The sequence below is a fragment of the Myotis yumanensis genome, unplaced genomic scaffold, assembly GCF_028538775.1.
Source record: "Myotis yumanensis isolate MYYU_CA2020_CCGP unplaced genomic scaffold, mMyoYum1.0.hap1 SCAF_5, whole genome shotgun sequence".
Taxonomy (NCBI): domain Eukaryota; kingdom Metazoa; phylum Chordata; class Mammalia; order Chiroptera; family Vespertilionidae; genus Myotis; species Myotis yumanensis.
This window is the reverse complement of record NW_027223756.1, coordinates 76,416,408-76,434,214: the sequence shown is the minus strand read 5'-3', so window position 1 is coordinate 76,434,214 and position 17,807 is coordinate 76,416,408. Positions and strand designations below refer to the sequence as shown.

The following is a 17,807-nucleotide window of genomic DNA, read 5'->3' as shown; positions in this document are numbered from 1 at the left end:
CCACCAGCCCGCTTTGCGCGCGCACCGCCGCACCACCGTACCTTTAAATTTTCCACACTGCGCCTCCTCTGGGCCTCGTAATGCTGTTGTTTTTCCTTCTAGTTGAAGAGTCTCTCCTCAGCCAGCCTTCCTGTGGTTCTGGGTGATGTCCGTTCTGTCTTTTAGTTGTATTTTTGAAGTGGTTGTTCGAGGCAGCAAACTCTGGTGTTTACTTATGCCGCCATCTTGGTTTCTCCTTGCAAGTTGTTTTTGAGTTTCACACGCATCTTCATCCAATAATGCTTGTAATTGTTGGTCTTCAAACTTTTTCGGTTGACCTGGATGTTCTTTGTCTTTCATGTCAAAATCATCACTTTTAAAAGCGTTTAAACCAGCGTTCACAAGTATCTTGAGATGGAGCATGTTCACCATAAGTTTCCCGAAGTATACCATAACTTTCAGCAGCACTTTTCGTCAAAATAAAGGAATGAATTAAAACTTCCCGCAAATGCTCTTTTTTTGGCACAAAATTCGACATTTTTAAGCGTAAAAATATCTATGATGTTAACACCTTCAGAAAATTTGACGTGAAGTTTTGAAGCTTGTTGTCAATACAACAAAATAGCATACATATCAAATCGCATATATATCAACATATGTGTAACTCCAGCTATTGAAAAAAAATCCGCATTATTAACCAGTACACCTAGTATGTTTTTATTTAAAAAACAATTTTTTTTTTTTTGCCCGGGCCAGCATGGCTCAGTGGTTGTGCGTCAACCTACACACCGGTCATGGTTCAACTCCTGGTCAGGGCACGTGCCCAGGTTGTGGGCTTGATCCACAGTGTGCGGCATGCAGAAGGCAGTGGCCGATGGGTGAGTCTCTCATCATTGATGTTTCTCTTTTTTAAAAAATATTTTATTGATTTTTTTACAGAGAGGAAGGGAAAGGGATAGAGAGTTAGAAACATCGATGAGAGAGAAACATCGATCAGCTGCCTCCTGCACACTCCCCACTGGGGATGTGCCCGCAACCAAGGTACATGCCCTTGACCGGAATCGAACCTGGGACCTTTCAGTCCGCAGGCCGACACTCTATCCTCCGAGCCAAACCAGCCAGGGCCTCAGTCTCATGTTAATATCTCCACAAACCTGGGTGGTTTGGGGAGCTATAATGTCCCCACATAATTTGGGAGGACTGGGGCCTTCCGAGATAGGGCAGATGTCCCTCAGGGCAAAGAAGCCTTCAGCTTGCAGGGCTGTTTGGGAGCCGCACTATGCCCCCCTCTCCCCAGCAAGCACATGCAGCCCCACCCACCAAGAGGTGGGGTCCCCCCGACACACATACTTCTGACGGGATTCTGACAGCTTAGGGTGGGAAAGTGAGGCTTTGGGACTCCTGAGCCCAGGCCTCAGGAAGTTTCTGCCTCTTCTCCGCAGTTTCCGCCCAGAATGTCTGATGTTCCGGCCGGCCATCCAGGAGGAAGCCCAAAGGCCTCCTAGGAGCGCACACTGGCCACTAGAGGGAAGCTTTCTCCCAACTTCCTGGCCGAGCCAACACCACATGGTCACAGCACCACCTGCTGGAGGCCCATCAACCCACAGAATAATAAGAGATGATGAATGGCTGCTGTTCTGAGACCTCTGTCTGGGCCAGTTTGTTACACAGCCATCAATCCAGCCTCTTGCACAGCAGCCCATGCCCTGTGCCCCAGGGAGGTTTCCCAGCCTCCAGGTAGCAATAACAACAGCCTGTTCTGCCATTTTAAAATGCACAACATGTTCACATTTAAACTTTTTTAGTTATTGGTTTTATTTTTTTAATGTTTTTGTTTTTTTTATTGATTTCAGAGAGAGGAAGGGAGCGGGAGAGATAGGAATATCAATGAGACAGAAATATTATCCATAGGCTGCCTCCTGCAGGACCCCTACTGGGGATTGGTGGGCTTTATTGATTGATTTGGGGGGGGGTGGACATCAGTTTGTTGTTTCACGTATTTATGCATCTGTTGGTTGATTCTTTTTTTTAATATACACTTTATTGATATTTACAGAGAGGGAGAGGCATAGAGAGTTAGAAACATGGATGAGAGAGAAACATCAGTGAGCCGCCTCCTGCACACTCCCTACTGGGGATGTGCCCGCAACCAAGGTACATGCCCTTGACTGGAATCGAACCTGGGACCCTTGAGTCCGCAGGCCGATGCTCTATTCACTGAGCCAAACTGGTTAGGGCTGCTGGTTGAATCTTCTATGTGCCCTCACCAGGGATTGAAATCCCAATCTGGACGTATTGGGGTGATCGCTGTAACCAACTCAGCTCCCTGGGCAGGGTGTGTTTGAATTTTGATATCGCTGACAATGGGATGAACCTTGCGATCGTACAGTTAACCGAGTGAAAACGTCTATTGGGGCTTCCTGGAAAGTTCCAGACGGTGCCAGCATCAAAGTATCTTCACTTTCAGGACATGCAGAAATAATAATCACAACAGCAACAACTGCAAACATCACAGCCAATTTGTAACACACGTTACAAGAGGACAAGACATTTTCACTAAGATTATCTTGGACAAAAATGAAGATATTAATAACAGAATAACGGCAACTGCTGTTCAAGCAACACCTGTTCCAGAGGGGGGCCCACCTCGATTCCACCAGAGTCGGCTCAGAGAGGGGCAGCATGTTCCCTCAGGACGCACAGCCGGCACCGCCCTGGCCCGCTGCTTCCCGGCCTCGACGTCCTGGGGTCGCGAAGGGAGGCGGGGCGGTGCAGCTCCGCGCGGGTGGGGGGCGGAGAGACCTGAGGGTCCAGACCGCTGGGGACGCCGGCGGCGCCTGCAAGCGCCAGAGCAGACGCGGCGCAAGGCCTGCCGGAAGTGCGAGCCCAGGAAGGCGTAGAGCAGCGGGTTCAGGGCGGAGTTGCTGTAGGACATGCAGTGCGCCCAGATCTTCAGCGCGTAAGCCGCGTAGCTGCGAGGGTGCCAGGAGCCCGACGGGCCCAGTGCCTGCAGCACCAGGAACACCTGGATGGGGCCCCAGCAGGTAGCGAAGAGCAGGACCACGGCCGCCACCAGCCTTGACACCTTGGCCCGCACAGCGTCCGCTCGCTCCGCCAGCATCTGCCCCTGGGGGTGCAGGGGGTGGGAGGAAGAGAGGCTGTGGGACCTTCCCTCAGAGCTGCCCCCCTGGGCCCCTCAGATTCCCCCACTGGGTCACCCCCTCAGATTCCTCAGATGTGCCTTCCCACCCCCCACTGTGCCCATCCCAGCCTGGCTGCTCCTCCCACCCACCCAGCGGCGCACCTGCCGGGTGCTGTCGGCGGGCGCCGGGCTCACGGCGGCCCGGCCCAGGTGGCGAAGCATAGCCCCATAGCAGGCACAGGTGGCGACCAGCGGCAGCAGGTAGAGCGCCAACAAGTTGTAGAGCGCAAAGGCGCGCTCCAGGGCGCGGCTGGGGAAGGCCTCGCTGCAGTAGGTGCGCGGCCCAGGCGAGAGGCGGTGTAGGGCGAGCACCGGCGCCGACACGGCAGCGGAGCCTGCACCACAGGCGCAGCTGCAGATCTTGCCGGGGGACTAGGGCCAGGAGGGGGCCCGGGGCTTCCCCAGTCTGCGCGCTCAGCGCTTCTTCGCAGGGAGCGCTATGGCGCGCATTTCCCGACGCCCAGAGAGAGGTGGCGAGAAGGAAGGCGCCCAGGGCACGGGGACTTGTCCCCCCACCCCGTGTGCTCCCACGCGGCACTCACCCACCCAGATGCCCAAGCTGACCGACAGCGCCAGGCGGGGCGTGCGGCGGTGCAGGGCGCGCAGCGGGAACACCGTCACGTACCAGCGGTCCACACTCATGGCGGTCAGAGTGGCGCACGTAGCCTGTACCGAGACCTGGGAGGGCCGGGAGCTGGGCGTGTGCTCCGCCCCCATCCCTCTCCCCGCCTGGTCTGGAGCCTGCCTTGTCTGTGTCCACACTGCGGGGCCCCCCCCTCCCCCCCACAAATGTCCAAACACACAGGGCGTGTCCTGGGAGGGTCTTGGGGACACAAATTGAAGGGTCAGGAGAGGGGCGATACCAGAGAGCACCCCAGAATAGTGAGGGCTTGAGGGCGCCATTGGGGGCCTTCTAAGACCCAGAGACTGAGGCAGGGAGAGGCAGAGCCATCCTAGGGACAGGTGGGGCAAGAACCCGGATCACCCTCTGGTGCTCATCTCCAACACCCAGGGCCTCTCGGTAGCCCTGCCCCACCCATTACTGGGGTCCTCCACCCCCACCACTGGGTCCAGGCTACACCTCCTCCCAGCCTACCCACCAGCTGATTCACCCCCACCCACTTCCCCCTGTGCCCCATTCTCCCCACTGCACCCACCTGCCCCTGGCTCCCCAGCCCTCTCCCAGCCCACAGCCCACCTGCTGGATGTAGTTGACAAACTTGCACATGAAGTCACCCAGCACCCAGGCAGGCAGTGGGTAGAGTAGGGCGGTGAAGGGCACACAGCACAGCAAGAAGGTCATGTCCGTGGCTGCCAGGTTGGCTGCAGGCGGGAGATGTTCGGGCTCTGGACATGGGGCGCCGGGCCCAGCTCCCTAGCACTCACCTTGGTCTGAGTGACCAGCAGGGCAGCTCCAGAAGGCCCCCTTCATCCTTCAGTCTCCCCCTTTTATATTTCAGACATCCCCGCACCGGCTTCACAGCTATTCAAGCTTCAGTGGGCCCCGCTCACCCCTGTCTGGGCTGGGAGAGCCTGAGCAGGCCCTGTCCCTCCGAGCCTCAGTTTCCTCCTCTGCAAATTGGAGACAGTGGTGCTGGCCCAACACCCACCATAGAATGGAGAACAGAACTGAGCACTCACCTGCATGGCAGGCCATCCCCTCACACCAGGGTGCAAACTGAGCCACTGTGGCAGAAACTGGCAAACTGGGAGCCCAAGGACCAAGCAGTCCCTCCCCGCCACTGCTTTTATTCATCGAATACTGTGTCAGAGACCACATTTCAGCCGGACATCTTCCTCGAGGGGCAGGGGCGAGCTCTCCAACCTTTTAACTGCTGTGACCCCATGAACCCTCTGACCTCTAGCCTAAGGCACAGGGCTAACAGGGAAAAGAGCGGAGACCAGAGACCAGCGCGGGGACTCCTCTCTGGGAGGGCCCGGGGCACCGCTAGGGGGCGGCCCCGCCATTCCCTCGGGCGACAGGGGGACTGACAGACGCGCAGCGCGCAGCGCCGAGGTGCTCACCTATGTAGAAGTTGGTCACCGTGCGCATCTGCTTTTGGCGGCAGATGACGAAAATGACCAGCGAGTTCCCCGTCAGGCCGAGCAGCATTAACGCGCCGAAGAAGAGCGGCACAAGCCAAGCGTCCACGGACCGCATCGCGGGGACCGGGCCGTCCGAGGCGTTGGCGCCACAGCCCGGACAGCCCGATGCGTTGGCCAGCGCCCACCAGGACGCATTGGGCCCAGACTTGGCCAAGGCGCGCATGACTTTGCCGCCCTCTTTCTATCGATCGCTCTCCGGGACGTCCGGGGATGCCCCTGCGGACCCCGGGGAGGATCTCGGCTGGAAGCCACGGGGCTTGGAAGGTGGCTCCTCCGGACGCAGCGGCGCCTCTGCTCTTGCCGCAGCCGCCTCGCATTTATACCCCATTCCCGCCTTGTCCCCGCCTTCCTGCCTCTCCTGCAGGCCTCTCCACTCCTTCCCCTGCCCGTGGCCCTCCGCGCGCCCGCCTGCCCACCCAGCAACCTTACCCCCATTCTCTCCTCCCCCTGAACGGCCGGGTGAGAGCACTGGAGAAGAGGGACTGGAGGGAGGGTTGGGGCAGAGCGGGATGGGATGGGGTAGGCTGCTGTGCAGACTGGAGGGACCCACCCTGGCCAGGGGGTCTGGACTCACTGCCCAGGTTCTGGCGGTTAGAAGATGCCTCTTCTTTAAAGAACACAATCTCCCTGGATTTGGGTTGCTGCAAATCAGACCCCTTAGGCGTGTCCACCTCCCAGCTCATGGGCAGCTATTGGCAGACACCTGTACCGCTGGTGGTAGGTGCCCGGTGGTGGACGCTGTTGTACCTGAAACCCGCACCTAGAAATGAATCCCATACACTAGCCTAGGTACCAGGATGGTCGCCATGGTGGAGTACTTGGCAACAGAGAATGAGATGCTACCATTTGTATAAAAAGACTAAAATGGGGGAGAAATGAATAGCTATGCACAGGCATCAAAGCGCATCAACTCTCTCCAGGGAGGAGTGCAAAGAGCCAGGTGGAGGGGAACGTTTCCTTGTTTGCCCTTTTTAAACCTTCAAAGTTATTCTGGAGAACTTAGAATAAAGACCAGGGAAGAGAAATCCATGTGGGATGGTAAGAGGAACAGGTTAGATGAGATAGAGGAACTGTGTGGGGCAGCTGCTGAGTTGAACGGGCCTGAGGGAGCGCTCAGCAGGTGGCTGGGCCTTCCAGGTGGGGGCTCTGGGGACCAGCAGCAGCTCACGGACTGGCCAAGGGCCCAGGAGGTTGGAAGAAAGTGCAGTCGAGACTCTCTGGGGATGAGGCCCTGTCAGGTCAAGGCTCAGGCTGCTACTCTAGGACTGGCCCATGTATCGAGCAGCTATTCATCATGGGCCGGAGCAGGAGAGCAAGCATTTGTAGCCCCAGAGCCCCCTCCCCACTTCTTCCTTCTCTCCTGATGTGTAGCACCATTAATTTCCTTTGTATCTTTGCACATTTATCTACATGAAGGCACATGGTATGAGCTCTTTGGGGGTGTGTGTCTTTTAATTGTTCCTCCTCCTTTTTTCCTGCCCTCCATTGCTCTTTTTATTTTTTTTAAATATATTTTATTGATTTTTTTTATAGAGAGGAAGGGAGAGGGATAGTTAGGAACATTGATGAGAGAGAAACATCCATCAGCTGCCTCCTACACACCTCCTACTGGGGATGTGCCTGCAACCAAGGTACATGCCCTTGACCGGAATCGAACCTGGGACCTTTCAGTCCACAGGCCAATGCTCTATCCACTGAGCCAAACCGGTTAGGGCCATTGCTCTTTAAAAAAAAAAATTTCCCCATCACCATTTATCCCATCTATGCCCCCTTCCACCTCCACCCACCCCCATGCCTACAATCTCCCCCCTTGCTCCTTCTTTGTTAAGATAATCAGGTTATTTGTTCTGTACAATTTGCACCCGACTGGATCTGGCGGGTTGCATCCCTGTGGTGTAGGTTCCCCACTTTCCTTGTAGATTGAAGGGTGGAGTCTGGATGTTCGAGAAGGTTAAATTCTGTACTCTAAGTCCTCCCATGGCTCCCCAGTGCCTTTGGGACCAAAACCAGAGCTGTCATCACAGAGCCACCGGACTCAGGGGTCTGCCCCTCCCCTCCACGTCTATTCCCCCTGCCTCCCACTCATCTCCCTGCTCTGGCCACTCTGCATTGGCTATTTGTTCCACCCAGAGGCTCCTCTTCCTCTCCCTGTGGGTGAGGGAGGGGTCTGTCTTGGTCACTGCTGGGTCCACAGAGCCCAGAGGCGGCCCCATGAAATAGGAGGCATCTGTCGAATGAATAAACCCAAAATGGCAAAAGTGGTGGGTGCTGACACCCTAATTTGTTTTTTAGGTTTTTTTTAGTCCTCACCCAAAGATATGAGTGTGTTTTTAATTGATTTTTTTAAAGGCAGAAAAGGAGAGAGAAACATCCATTGGTTTGTCTGTGCCCACACTGAGGGTCACCCCCCTCCCCCGCCCCCACACACACAAATGTCCACTCAATGCACACACAGGGCATGTCCTGGGAGGGTCTTCAGGACCCACAAATGAAAGGGTCAGGAGAGGGGCGATACCAGAAAGGACTTCAGAATGGTGAGGTTTTTTAAAAATATATATTTTATTGATTTTTTACAGAGAGGAAGGGAGAGGGATAGAGCGTTAGAAACAACATGAAGAGAAACACCCATCAGCCCCCTCCTGCACACACCCTACTGGGAATGTGCCTGCAACCAAGGTACATGCCCTAGGCCAGAATCAAACCTGGGACCTTTCAGTCCACAGGCCAACGCGCTATCCACTGAGCCAAACCAGTCAGGGCCAGAATGGTGAGGATTTGAGGGCGCCATTGGGGGTCTTCTGAGACCCAAAGACTGAGACAGGGAGAGGCAGAGCCATCCAAGGGACAGGCGGGGCAAGAACCCGGATCACCCTCCAGTGCTCATCTCCAACACCCAGGGCCTCTCGGTAGCCTCTCCTACCCATTGCTGGGGTTCTCCGCCCCCACCACTGGGTCCAGGCTACACCTCCTCCCAGCCTATCCACCAGCTGATTCACCCCCAACCCACTTCCCTCTGTGCCCCATTCTCCCTACTGCACCCACCTGCCCCCTGGCTCCCCAGCCCTCTCTCCCAGCACACAGCCCGCCTGCTGGATGTAGCTGACGTCGGGATTGCGCCCGCCACCTGGGTGTGCGCCCTGACTCAGCCACCTGTGCGTGTCCGGGACGACGCTTAACCAACCGAGCCACCCCGAGCGGGGCCCGACGTCCTCATTCCAGAGGTGGGTAAACTGAGGCATGCTCCGGGGCTGCACTGTCATGAACGACAGGGGGGACCTGGGGGAGGAAAAGGCCGTGGGTGCCCGGGGAGGGGAGGGGAGGGGAGCGAGTCATCATCCTTCCCTCCCCGTTACCCAGGCCTCCGTTTCCCCTTCCCCGGGGCTGGCGCCCCGCCACGCCCGCAGCCTGGGTTTGTGGCCGCAGAACCATCACCCCGGCCCCCCTCATTTTTTCAGTTTCCCCGTCGGCCTCCCTGGGGCTGGGTGCCCCCTCCCACCGCAGCCCGGGGTTTGGCCGCCTTCCTGGCAGCGACCCCGCCCCGCACGGCCAGCCCCCGAGATCCGCCCCGGCCCGCCCCCCGGTGGCCGTCACTTCCTGCCCGGCCCGCGGAGGCCTGGCCGGCGGCGGCGGCGGCGACCTCCGAGCCATGGTCGCCCTGGAGAACCCCGAGGGCGGCTCCGAGGAGGCTGCGGCGACAGCCGGGGTCGTCCCGGGCGGGCGGCGGACGCTGTGAGCGCGATGGGGCGGGCGGGGCGCGCCCCCCCGGGGCTCCGGGGCTCCCTTCCCTCCACCTCCCCGCCCAGCCCCGGCCCCAGCCCTCCCGCCCCCTTTCCTCGGTGACACCCCCAGACGCCGGTGGGAGCGGGGGGCTTATTGTTTCCCTGGGGAAACCCCATTTCCGACCGGCGGGGTATTGCTGGGGCGGAGGGCGCACCCCGGCGCAAGGTGTGAGGACCCCGGGGCCCTGGAGTCCCCGGTGCCGAACCGTCTGGGGTCCTGGGAGCACCTGTGACCGCTCGGCCAGGCGGCCGCGGTGTGGTGTCCCCAGGCTTTTGTCTGCGCGCGCGGTTCCTGCCCCCAGGCCGGGCACTCACCCCACAGCCAGGGCTGGCTCCCCACCTGGACTATCAGCTCCTTCCTGGGGGCACAGAGTATATGGGTTTATCTCCAGCTACAAACCCAGCTTAACCGGGGGTGAAGGGGCTTAAAACCCGGTCCACCGGAGCCTGTCTGTCCTCGGAGGGAGCCTGGAAGCCGGTGGAGCGAACCCATATGGGTGTAGACAGCCCTCCCCCATGTGAGTGTGGATCGGGTGGGTCCCCGATTTCCTTTGAACCCTGGAGTTTAGGCTGAAACACCAGGGTTCAAAGGGTGTGGTCCACCGGTCCCGTGCCTCAGTTTCCCCACTTGTAAAATGAGATAACAACAGTGGCCTCAGAGTGGCTGGGGGTCAGTGACCCTGTGCCCCCTGAGGTGCCCAGCACAGGAGTGTCCATTCTTTAATGATCTTAAACATCTTATTATTGTAATTTTATTATTGTTTTTAAAGGATTTTATTGTCTTATTATATTTGTTATTACTTTATTGTTATTTATTATTAGCTTACGTTATCTCATCTGGGCATTTACCTGAGGCCCTACTGATCTCTACATATATCTGTATTTACTGGGATGAGAGATAATACCTCTTTTAAGAGGACTTAACCTGGGTATTTACCTGCCAGGTGTGTTACCCTGACCTGCACAGCCCCTCACCTCTGTGTTTTGGGGGGTAGGCCACTGCTGGGTGGCCCCACCCAGTCTGAGTCATCTCTACCCTGAGCCCTCTTGGTTTCCTGCTAGGGAAGTAGGTTCCTCTCCTGCCCATCTCTGAGGGGGGGGGGGGGGGGGAGGGTGGACAGGTTAGAGGAGGTGATTTTTGCCCAGGGCAACAGTGTCAAAATTCCCCATTTCAGGGAGCAGAATTGGGGGCAATAGGATCTGGTCCTCCCAAACCCAACCTGACTTAGCAGCTGTTCACCATTGGGCCTGCCCATGGGGCACACATTTCCTGAGGACTGCTGGTCCAGGAAGCCTCGGGTGCCCGCTCTGGATCCTCAGTCTCCCCATCTGTAGAGTGGTCTTTTGGGTGGCACAGAGAGCAGATGAACAGCTATTGAGCACCCGCTGTGGGACCAGTGTTGGGGACACAGCAGAGACCAAAACAACCTCGTCCTGTGTCCTCTTTGCACAGGTCTAGCAAGGAAGGTGAGGATTAAGGGACAAACACATACATGGGCCGGCTGATCTTGGATGCCAACTGGTGAAGCATGCAAGCAGGGCTGATTGGGCTAGTGGGGGCTGAGGCGGCTTCTGGGGAGGTGACAGTTGAGCAGAGGCCAGAAGGAGCTGGGAAAGGGTGCTTCAGGCATAGGGCTCAGCACATGCAGAGATCCTGAGGTGGGTTGTTTCTGGCTAGTTTGAGGTACATGGAGGGAATCTATGTGGCTGGAGCAGAGGAAGCCCCCAGAGGAGAGATGGGGTTGGGCATTGATGTTTTGCCAGGTAGAGATAATTTTCTATAGAGTTTACACTGATAGTCAACACCCCTCCCCCCAGCCTTTATAACAGATATGAATTACTGGGAAACTGTGCCCTGCCCCCTTTATGCCTTGTTCTCTCTGTGTCTTGAGTGGGGGGACCCAGGCCCCCCGTAGCCACATGTTTCTTATTTCCTGCTGGAATCTGGTTGAAGTTAGCAAGCTTGAATGGATGGTGGACTCATTTTACAGTGCTCAGCTCAGCACTTGAGGCCCATAAGAGGGTAGTAAGCCCCCTGAATGCCTGGGGACAAGGCAGACAGGGTCTCCAACTCCAGGTCAAGGAAGAGCTGGGCCTTTCTCTGACAGTGCTAGGGAGCCACTGGTGGTGGTGGAACAGGGGAGGGGCCTGTTGGGTCTTAGCTAGGTGGGCTTTCGTCTGAGGAACCCACCACAGATCTCTGTGCACCCACAAGTGAAACAAGAGGCTTCCTTTTGTTGTATGTGGGGGTTCTGTTCAGACTCAGGTTCAAATCTTAGCTCTGCTCCTTCTCTGGAGGTGCCAGGAAGCCCTTTTTCTCAAAGAGCCCATGCCGTAAGGGCTGGAGCTCTCTCACTGAGTCCTGCCCTGCTCTGATGTCTGATAGCTCCCCCCAGGATGTGGCTTCTGTTATCTGCCCAACCAGGCTACCATCCTGGACTCTGTCCAGCTCCTGGAGTGGAGACCGAGGCCCTGGAGCCCCAGGGAGGCCATGGGTGAATCTGGAGGTTGGGGTGGGCGTGCTTCAGCCTCAGGAGTCAACTCTCAGGTCGGATCCTGTGCTGACTTGATATGTGAATGCTCACCCCAGAGATGTTGCTATGATCATTGGTGTGGCTGAGGGGGTGAGCTCCCCATCACAGGAGGAAACCAAGCAGATGGGGGGTTGGGATGCCAGGGGAGAGTGCCTGTCCCAGCTTCTCTTGGCTTTGAATGTCCTCTCCCAGACTCACAGGCACCCACAGGTATTTTCTGGGACATCTGATGCAGCAGTGTGTGTGTGTGTGTGTGTGTGTGTGTGTGTGTGTGTGTGTGTTTGAGCTCCTGTGTGCCAGGTATAGCTGTGAGTGCCCTAGGAGAGGTTATGATCTATCAGGAGAGGTGAGGAGTCATCAGTGGAGGGTAGAATGTACGGTGATCCAAAAACCAAAGCAATAAGGTATTAAACGGAAGAGATTGCAGTCTCACTGAGGAAGTTTCAACAGAAGCCAAAAGGAAGTGAGCCAGCGAGCCATTCGGAGTCTAGGGGACTGTGTACCAGGCAGAGGGCACAGCCATCACAAAGGCCCAGAGGTGGGACTGTGCCTGGCTTTTTGGAGGAGCAACAGGAGATGACAGGAGTGAATGAGGGAAGGTACATGGGGAGGGGGATCCTGGCACCCCAGACATTCAAGGGCCAGAATCCACTATTGCCCCGCACCGTGAGGGTTTCTGAGCCCAGCAGGGACCATCCACACTCTATGTGAGTCCATGGGGACCTTCCTGTGGTTTGCTGTTGTCAGGGACTGACCAGAAAGCCCCAGCACCTTCTTGCCTTGAGGTTTCTATCCGAGAGCCCCCTGCTGCTCCTATGCACCTGGCCTTCTGGTCCCCAGCAGGAGGCTTGGTGGCCCTGCTAATCCATCTCCATAGTTAATGCCATTTGCTCTGAGGAGGGCAGATTAGCTGGAGGGGGGCACTTCAGCCTCCTCCCTGGTCCTGGTCCCTGGGCACATTGGGGAAGCTGGGCTCAGGCGAATCAAGTCTTTGAGAAACTCCCAGAGGATGGTGGTGCTCAAATCCGTATACTCTGGGCCTCATCAGCTTGCAGCTAAAATCTGGAAACCTGGGGGAGAGGGGAGCAGCTTTTCTCACCACCCACCTGATGTGTGAATTCAGGCATGGGTCTTCTCTGAGCTTCCGTTTACTAATCTGTCATCACAATTATGCCTGCATTTCGGGTGATGTGACGATGAAACAAAATTCAATGTTAAGGGTCCAGGGCTGCATACACGGCAGGGGGTGAGCTGCCGTTGCTGAGGGAAACAAGCAGGTGAGGACTATGGTAGAACGGCAGTGGTAGGGTTCTGCCTGGGCGACCTGGCCTGTCTTGGCCCTGAGGACTGCTCCCCGCCCTAAACCCTGGCCCACAGGCACCTCTCGGGATGCCTGCCCGCTCTAGCTGGCTCCCAAGTGAAGAGGTTCTCGGCCTCCAAGCGGAAGCAGCACTTCATCAACCAGGCCGTGCGGAACTCAGACCTTGTGCCCAAGGCCAAAGGGCGGAAGAGCCTCCAGCGCCTAGAGAACAGTGAGCAGGGGTCAGGGGTCAGGGGTCCCTCCTGGGGGTTCCGAGGTCTCCGATGAGAATGGTATGCATGTTGGAATTATCTGCTGCCCTTACCATGGGCCTGACCCTGAGCTGGGCATTCCTGGGGCTGGGCCAGAGGGAACTTGAGGCATTGGAGCCGGGGCTTTAAAGGGTGTGTAGGAGTTCAACTAGGCAGGGAGAGGTAGGAGGACTTCTGGAGGCTGGATGGTTTCTGTACCTTCTGGGAGAGACAGTTGGAGTGTGGAGGTGGGGAGGCTGGTACAATCCAGAGAATAAAAGCTATAAATATAGAGAAGTTAGAGTGTCAGCCCACGTACTGAAGGGTCTCGGGTTTGATTCCCGGTTAAGGGCACATACCTGGGTTGCAGGTTCAATTCCTGACCCCAGTCAGGGTGTGTGTGGGAAGCAACCAACAGATGTGTGTCTCTCACATCGACGTTTCTCTCTCTTCCCCCCCTCCCTCCCATTCTCTAAAAATCAATGGAAAAAATATCCCCATGAGAATTAACAAAAAATATAAATAGAGAGAGAGGGAGGAAGCCTGGAGGGCCCCAAATGCCACACCCCAGCTCAGAGACCATCTGTTTCCATCTAGCCCAATACCTCCTGACCCTGCTGAAGACAGACGGGGACACACTTGGTCCAGAGGATGGGGACCTGGCACCCCCCGCAGCACCTGGCATCTTTGCGGAGGCCTGCAGCAATGAGACCTATGTAGAGGTGGGACTCCCTATGCTCTCTCACTCCCTCTGCTCCAGCCACACTGTTTCTGTTCTGGCTCCCACCACCAGGCCTTGCCTGTGCTAGTGCCTCCACCAGGAGTCCCCACCTACCTCTGGTCCCTTGATGAATACTCCTTCAATCTTCCTCTGGGTTCCCCAGACCAGGCTGGAACGCCCACCACCCCACCCCAGAACCTCCCAGCACCCATGACTCATCTGCTCATCCATATAGATACCCCTCCCCAGACAAGCAGATCTTCAGGCGTCCCATGAACTAAACTCCTGGCGGGTCCCGTGGGCAAAGGTGTCCACGAGGAGTATTTCCATACGCTTGGTGGCCCGCTGTGTGCATTGGCCAGATGGGGAAGCTGTGCCCAGAGATGCCCCATCATTAGTCCAGCGCCTGCCTGCCTCTGTTCCAGGTCTGGAATGACTTCATGAACCGCTCCGGGGAGGAGCAGGAGCGGGTCCTCCAATACCTGGAGGATGAGGCCAAGAGAAAGGCCCGGAGAAGGGGACCTAGCCGGGGGGTGGACCGGAGGAAAGGTGCGGCCTGCATGGGGGGTGGAGGGGACCCAGACTTGTGGATAGGGGCCTGGCCTAGTGTGTGGGGCGGGACTGGGACAGGTGGGGAGGAGCCCGGTGGGGCGGGCAGGCAGTTTGCTTCAGCGGCTGCCCCAAGCCTTGGACTCTTGCAGAGGACCCAGCTTACACGCCACGAGAGTGCTTCCAGCGCATCAGCCGGCGTCTGCGAGCCGTTCTCAAGAGGAGCCGCATCCCCATGGTGAGTATCAGGCTGTGCCCATCTTCCCCCTCCTGCCTGTCTTAACTTTTCAGTTGGGGGTGGCATGAGGGCACCAGTTACAGAGTGCACATGCTGCAGTGGAAACAGGGTGGGATACACACCAGTGTGATCAGAATGCAGGGCCCGGGGCTGGTCAAGGGTGGGAGGGTCATGGGCAATGAAGGTGGGCACTGCAGGATGTGTAGGAGTTCACCAGGCAGAAGGTGCAGGCATTCAAAGATAGGAAGATTTCTAAGTGCCTGGAATTCTTGGAACTCGTTACGTAGCCTCATGTTGACGGTCAGAGGCCACATTTGAACCCAAGGCTTTGAGCACTGGAGACTGTCCTGGGCATGGGGGTGCCTGGCCAGCCTGGCCCAGATCTCAGTGTCAGCCTGACCCTGGGCCTCTATCTCCTGCAGGAAACGCTGGAGACCTGGGAGGAGCGGCTGCTGAGGTTTTTCTCAGTATCTCCCCAGGCCGTGTACACGGCCATGCTGGACAACAGGTGACTGGTGGGGGCAGGTGCAGCAAGCTCCCTCCATGTGTGCCATGACTCAGCCCGTGGCCATTCACCGCCCATTCCTCCACAGCTTCGAGAGGCTCCTCCTCCATGCTGTCTGCCAGTACATGGACCTCATCTCAGCCAGTAAGTGCCTGGCGGCTTTGGGACCCTCCCAGTGAGCCAGTTCTGCCCATTCTGCCCACAGAAACCGAGGCTACACGGGATCTGTTTACTCAGTGGGAGGCCTCTGGGGGGGCGCGGGGGGCGGGGGAGAGACAGCCTGAACAAAGCAGTGGTAGTGGAACTCTGCATTAATTCATCAGAGCACCTGTGGTCCTGGCCTCACACAGGGCGATGCTGTGGACACAGACCCCACCTCCATCCACATCTTCAGAGCCAGAGGGAGAGAGGGGCCTATGTGAGGGTGATGAAGCTGAGCTTCGAGGGGACCCCAGTGTCTGCAGGGTCCTCATTTAGCCGTACTCCCCTCTGCTGTGCCACACATGACTTCTGGCAAGTGCCCCTTCTTGGGGCCTGTGTCCCCAGTTATAAAGGGGGTGGGGGTGGTCTTAGGACACAGCCCTCTAGGGATGGTGCTTGTAGGCCTTTGCTGTCTGTCTCGCTGTTTCCTGCCCAGAGTCGCTTAGGAGACAGTTCCCATGGCAACCCCAAGAAGGTTCATCCACATGCTTGTCTTTATTCTCACAGATCAGGATGGATGGGGGGCTTGGCTGGGGGGTGCTTCTCTGCTGGAGTCCAGCTGTTGCCTGAACACAGCGGAGGAGGGGCCCTGGAAAGATGGGGAGCAGGAGAGAGGCAGAAGTCTCCAGGTGGGACTGAGCTTCAGAGTCACCCCTAGGGTAGGGATGGAAGCAGGCGAACTGGGAGGAGGCTGAGTGTACCCTTGGTCTCCGGCCTGTGTATCTCAGTGCATCAGTCTGAACATGGATAAGGAACAGAAAGGATGAAACGGGTTGCAGATGGAAGTTCTCATGGATTTGGAGCTGTTATTGTGAGCCTGTCACGGTCAGCCAGACCCCAAGTGCCGGCTGGCCGTGCCTCTTGCATTCTTTTCATTCTTGCCCCACTTGTCACCTCTTGCAGGTGCCAACCTGGAGGGCAAAAGACAGATGAAGGTCAGCAATCGGCATCTGGACTTCCTGCCTCCTGGGCTGCTCCTGTCCGCTTACCTGGAGCAACGCAGCTGATGCCAGCCTGCCCCCCTCCCCCCCTTCCCTTCAAGATTCCCTATACCTCCACTAAAATGCTTGTTAATTTTAGAATTTGTCATGCTGTCCCCCTTGGGGTGGCACTCTCACCCTAGCCCCCTCCCATCCCATCCCATCCCATCCCAGCTCTTCCAGGTAAATGCTGGCGGCTGGAGCTGCCTTAGACTATACTGGCCCCGGAACTCCCTGCTCTGGTACTTGTATTTGGGTGGAGAGACCTTCATTCAGCTTCCACAGCCCAGGCTGAAGCTCACGCAAGGAGGGAGAGGCTAGGTTTTTATCACTTTTAATGAATTCGGGATGATGTGTTGTAGATTTTTAAATTTTCCTTTTGGGAAGAAAAACCAAATACGCCAACTGATAAATTGGGGGCTTTGTTCTAGTCCCTGCTTGACTTCCCTCCCAGTTTTTGGCTAGAATTGGGGGGTCTCTGGGGTGCTGCCCCTCACTCCAGGAGCATTACGTGTTGTGTGTGCGTGTGCGTGTTATTATGCATGCTGGTGTCCTGCTACCCAGGACAGCAGCTGTGTCTTAAAGGCTGGTTTTACCCTCTTTGGAATGTGTGTTTCCTCCCTGGGTGCTTTTTGGTGGCTCTTGGGGCCCTGCCTGCTCTACAACCCCTCCCCCCATCTTTTCTCCTCTCTTCATACTGGGAGCCTGGGACTTCCAGCCAGAAGCCTCCACCCTCCCACTGCCAACTTCCCCTCTCCATGTTCTCTCACCACTACCCCACCCCCCAGCCCCCAGACTGACCCTGGTCTATAGCTTTGGGGTGTCGCCCTGACCTGGGCCACAGAAGCAGGGCTGGGGACACCCCTCCACACACTGCCATATGTGTGGCTAGTTGCGCTTTGGGAAAAGTGAAGAATTCAATAAATTTCTGGTGCTCTGGTCTCCAGATGTGGGATTTTCTTGGGGCCGGGCGGGAGGCACAATAGGTGCTCAGGTTGTGCTTGGGTCCCGATCACTGAGGGCGGTGGGTCTGGGGGAAGAGCTGAGTTGCTCCTGGAGGGCGAGGCAGGTGGTGGGGAGGCTGCTGGGAGCATCTGGGCGTTGGCTCTGCCATCCTGGCCCTTCCTGGATGTCCAGGCTCTGCCACTTCCCAGTTGTATGACCTCCAAAAAGTCACTAGAGTGAGGTTGGCTGGGGTAGACGGCACGAAACACCACACCCCGCAATGAAATAACCCACACAGAGGCTGGAAACAACAGGGGCTTGTTGTCTCCCGGTTCTGAAGGCCAGCAGTCCCAACTCAAAAGTGTCCAAGACCTTGCTTCCTCTGGAGGCTCCAGGGAGGGTCCTTCCTACCTGTCCCAACTCCCAGTGGCTCTGGTGTCCCTTAGTTCCACCTCCCTGAAGGCGGAGACTCTACATTAATTATGGGGATTTCTGCTCAGGAGGTTTGTTTCTCCTC

At 56.9% G+C, this 17,807-nt stretch overlaps 2 protein-coding genes across 3 annotated transcripts; one reads left to right on the top strand and one right to left on the bottom strand.

Moving 5' to 3' along the window:
• Window positions 1–1,791: 1,791 nt before the first annotated feature.
• KISS1R (KISS1 receptor) lies at window positions 1,792–5,450 on the bottom strand. The gene is given in 6 exon segments (XM_070413858.1): window positions 1,792–2,781; window positions 2,783–3,106; window positions 3,284–3,516; window positions 3,724–3,859; window positions 4,380–4,504; window positions 5,207–5,450. Coding segments are annotated over 6 exon segments (1,197 nt in total). The 3' UTR covers window positions 1,792–2,646.
• Window positions 5,451–8,883: 3,433 nt separating this feature from the next.
• R3HDM4 (R3H domain containing 4) lies at window positions 8,884–17,291 on the top strand. Of its 2 annotated transcripts, none has more exons than XM_070415623.1 (8): window positions 8,884–9,016; window positions 12,978–13,132; window positions 13,749–13,873; window positions 14,298–14,421; window positions 14,574–14,659; window positions 15,082–15,167; window positions 15,253–15,308; window positions 16,269–17,291. In XM_070415623.1, exons 1-8 carry the CDS (start codon window positions 8,934–8,936, stop codon window positions 16,370–16,372), a joined length of 819 nt encoding a protein of 272 aa, XP_070271724.1. In that variant the 5' UTR covers window positions 8,884–8,933; the 3' UTR covers window positions 16,373–17,291. The 2 variants fall into 2 exon arrangements, with proteins under 2 accessions (XP_070271724.1, XP_070271725.1); XM_070415624.1 differs by lacking the exon at window positions 8,884–9,016 and adding an exon at window positions 9,189–9,584.
• Window positions 17,292–17,807: the final 516 nt, after the last annotated feature.

What these genes read in the sequence shown, in the direction of transcription:
- R3HDM4 (XM_070415623.1), top strand. Translation starts at nt 8,934, where the DNA reads ATGGTCGCCCTGGAGAACCCCGAGGGCGGCTCCGAGGAGGCTGCGGCG. An exon ending in GGGGGTGGACCGGAGGAAAG is followed by an intron (nt 14,422 to 14,573) that starts GTGCGGCCTGCA and finishes GGACTCTTGCAG; the next exon opens with AGGACCCAGCTTACACGCCA. An exon ending in ACGGCCATGCTGGACAACAG is followed by an intron (nt 15,168 to 15,252) that starts GTGACTGGTGGG and finishes ATTCCTCCACAG; the next exon opens with CTTCGAGAGGCTCCTCCTCC.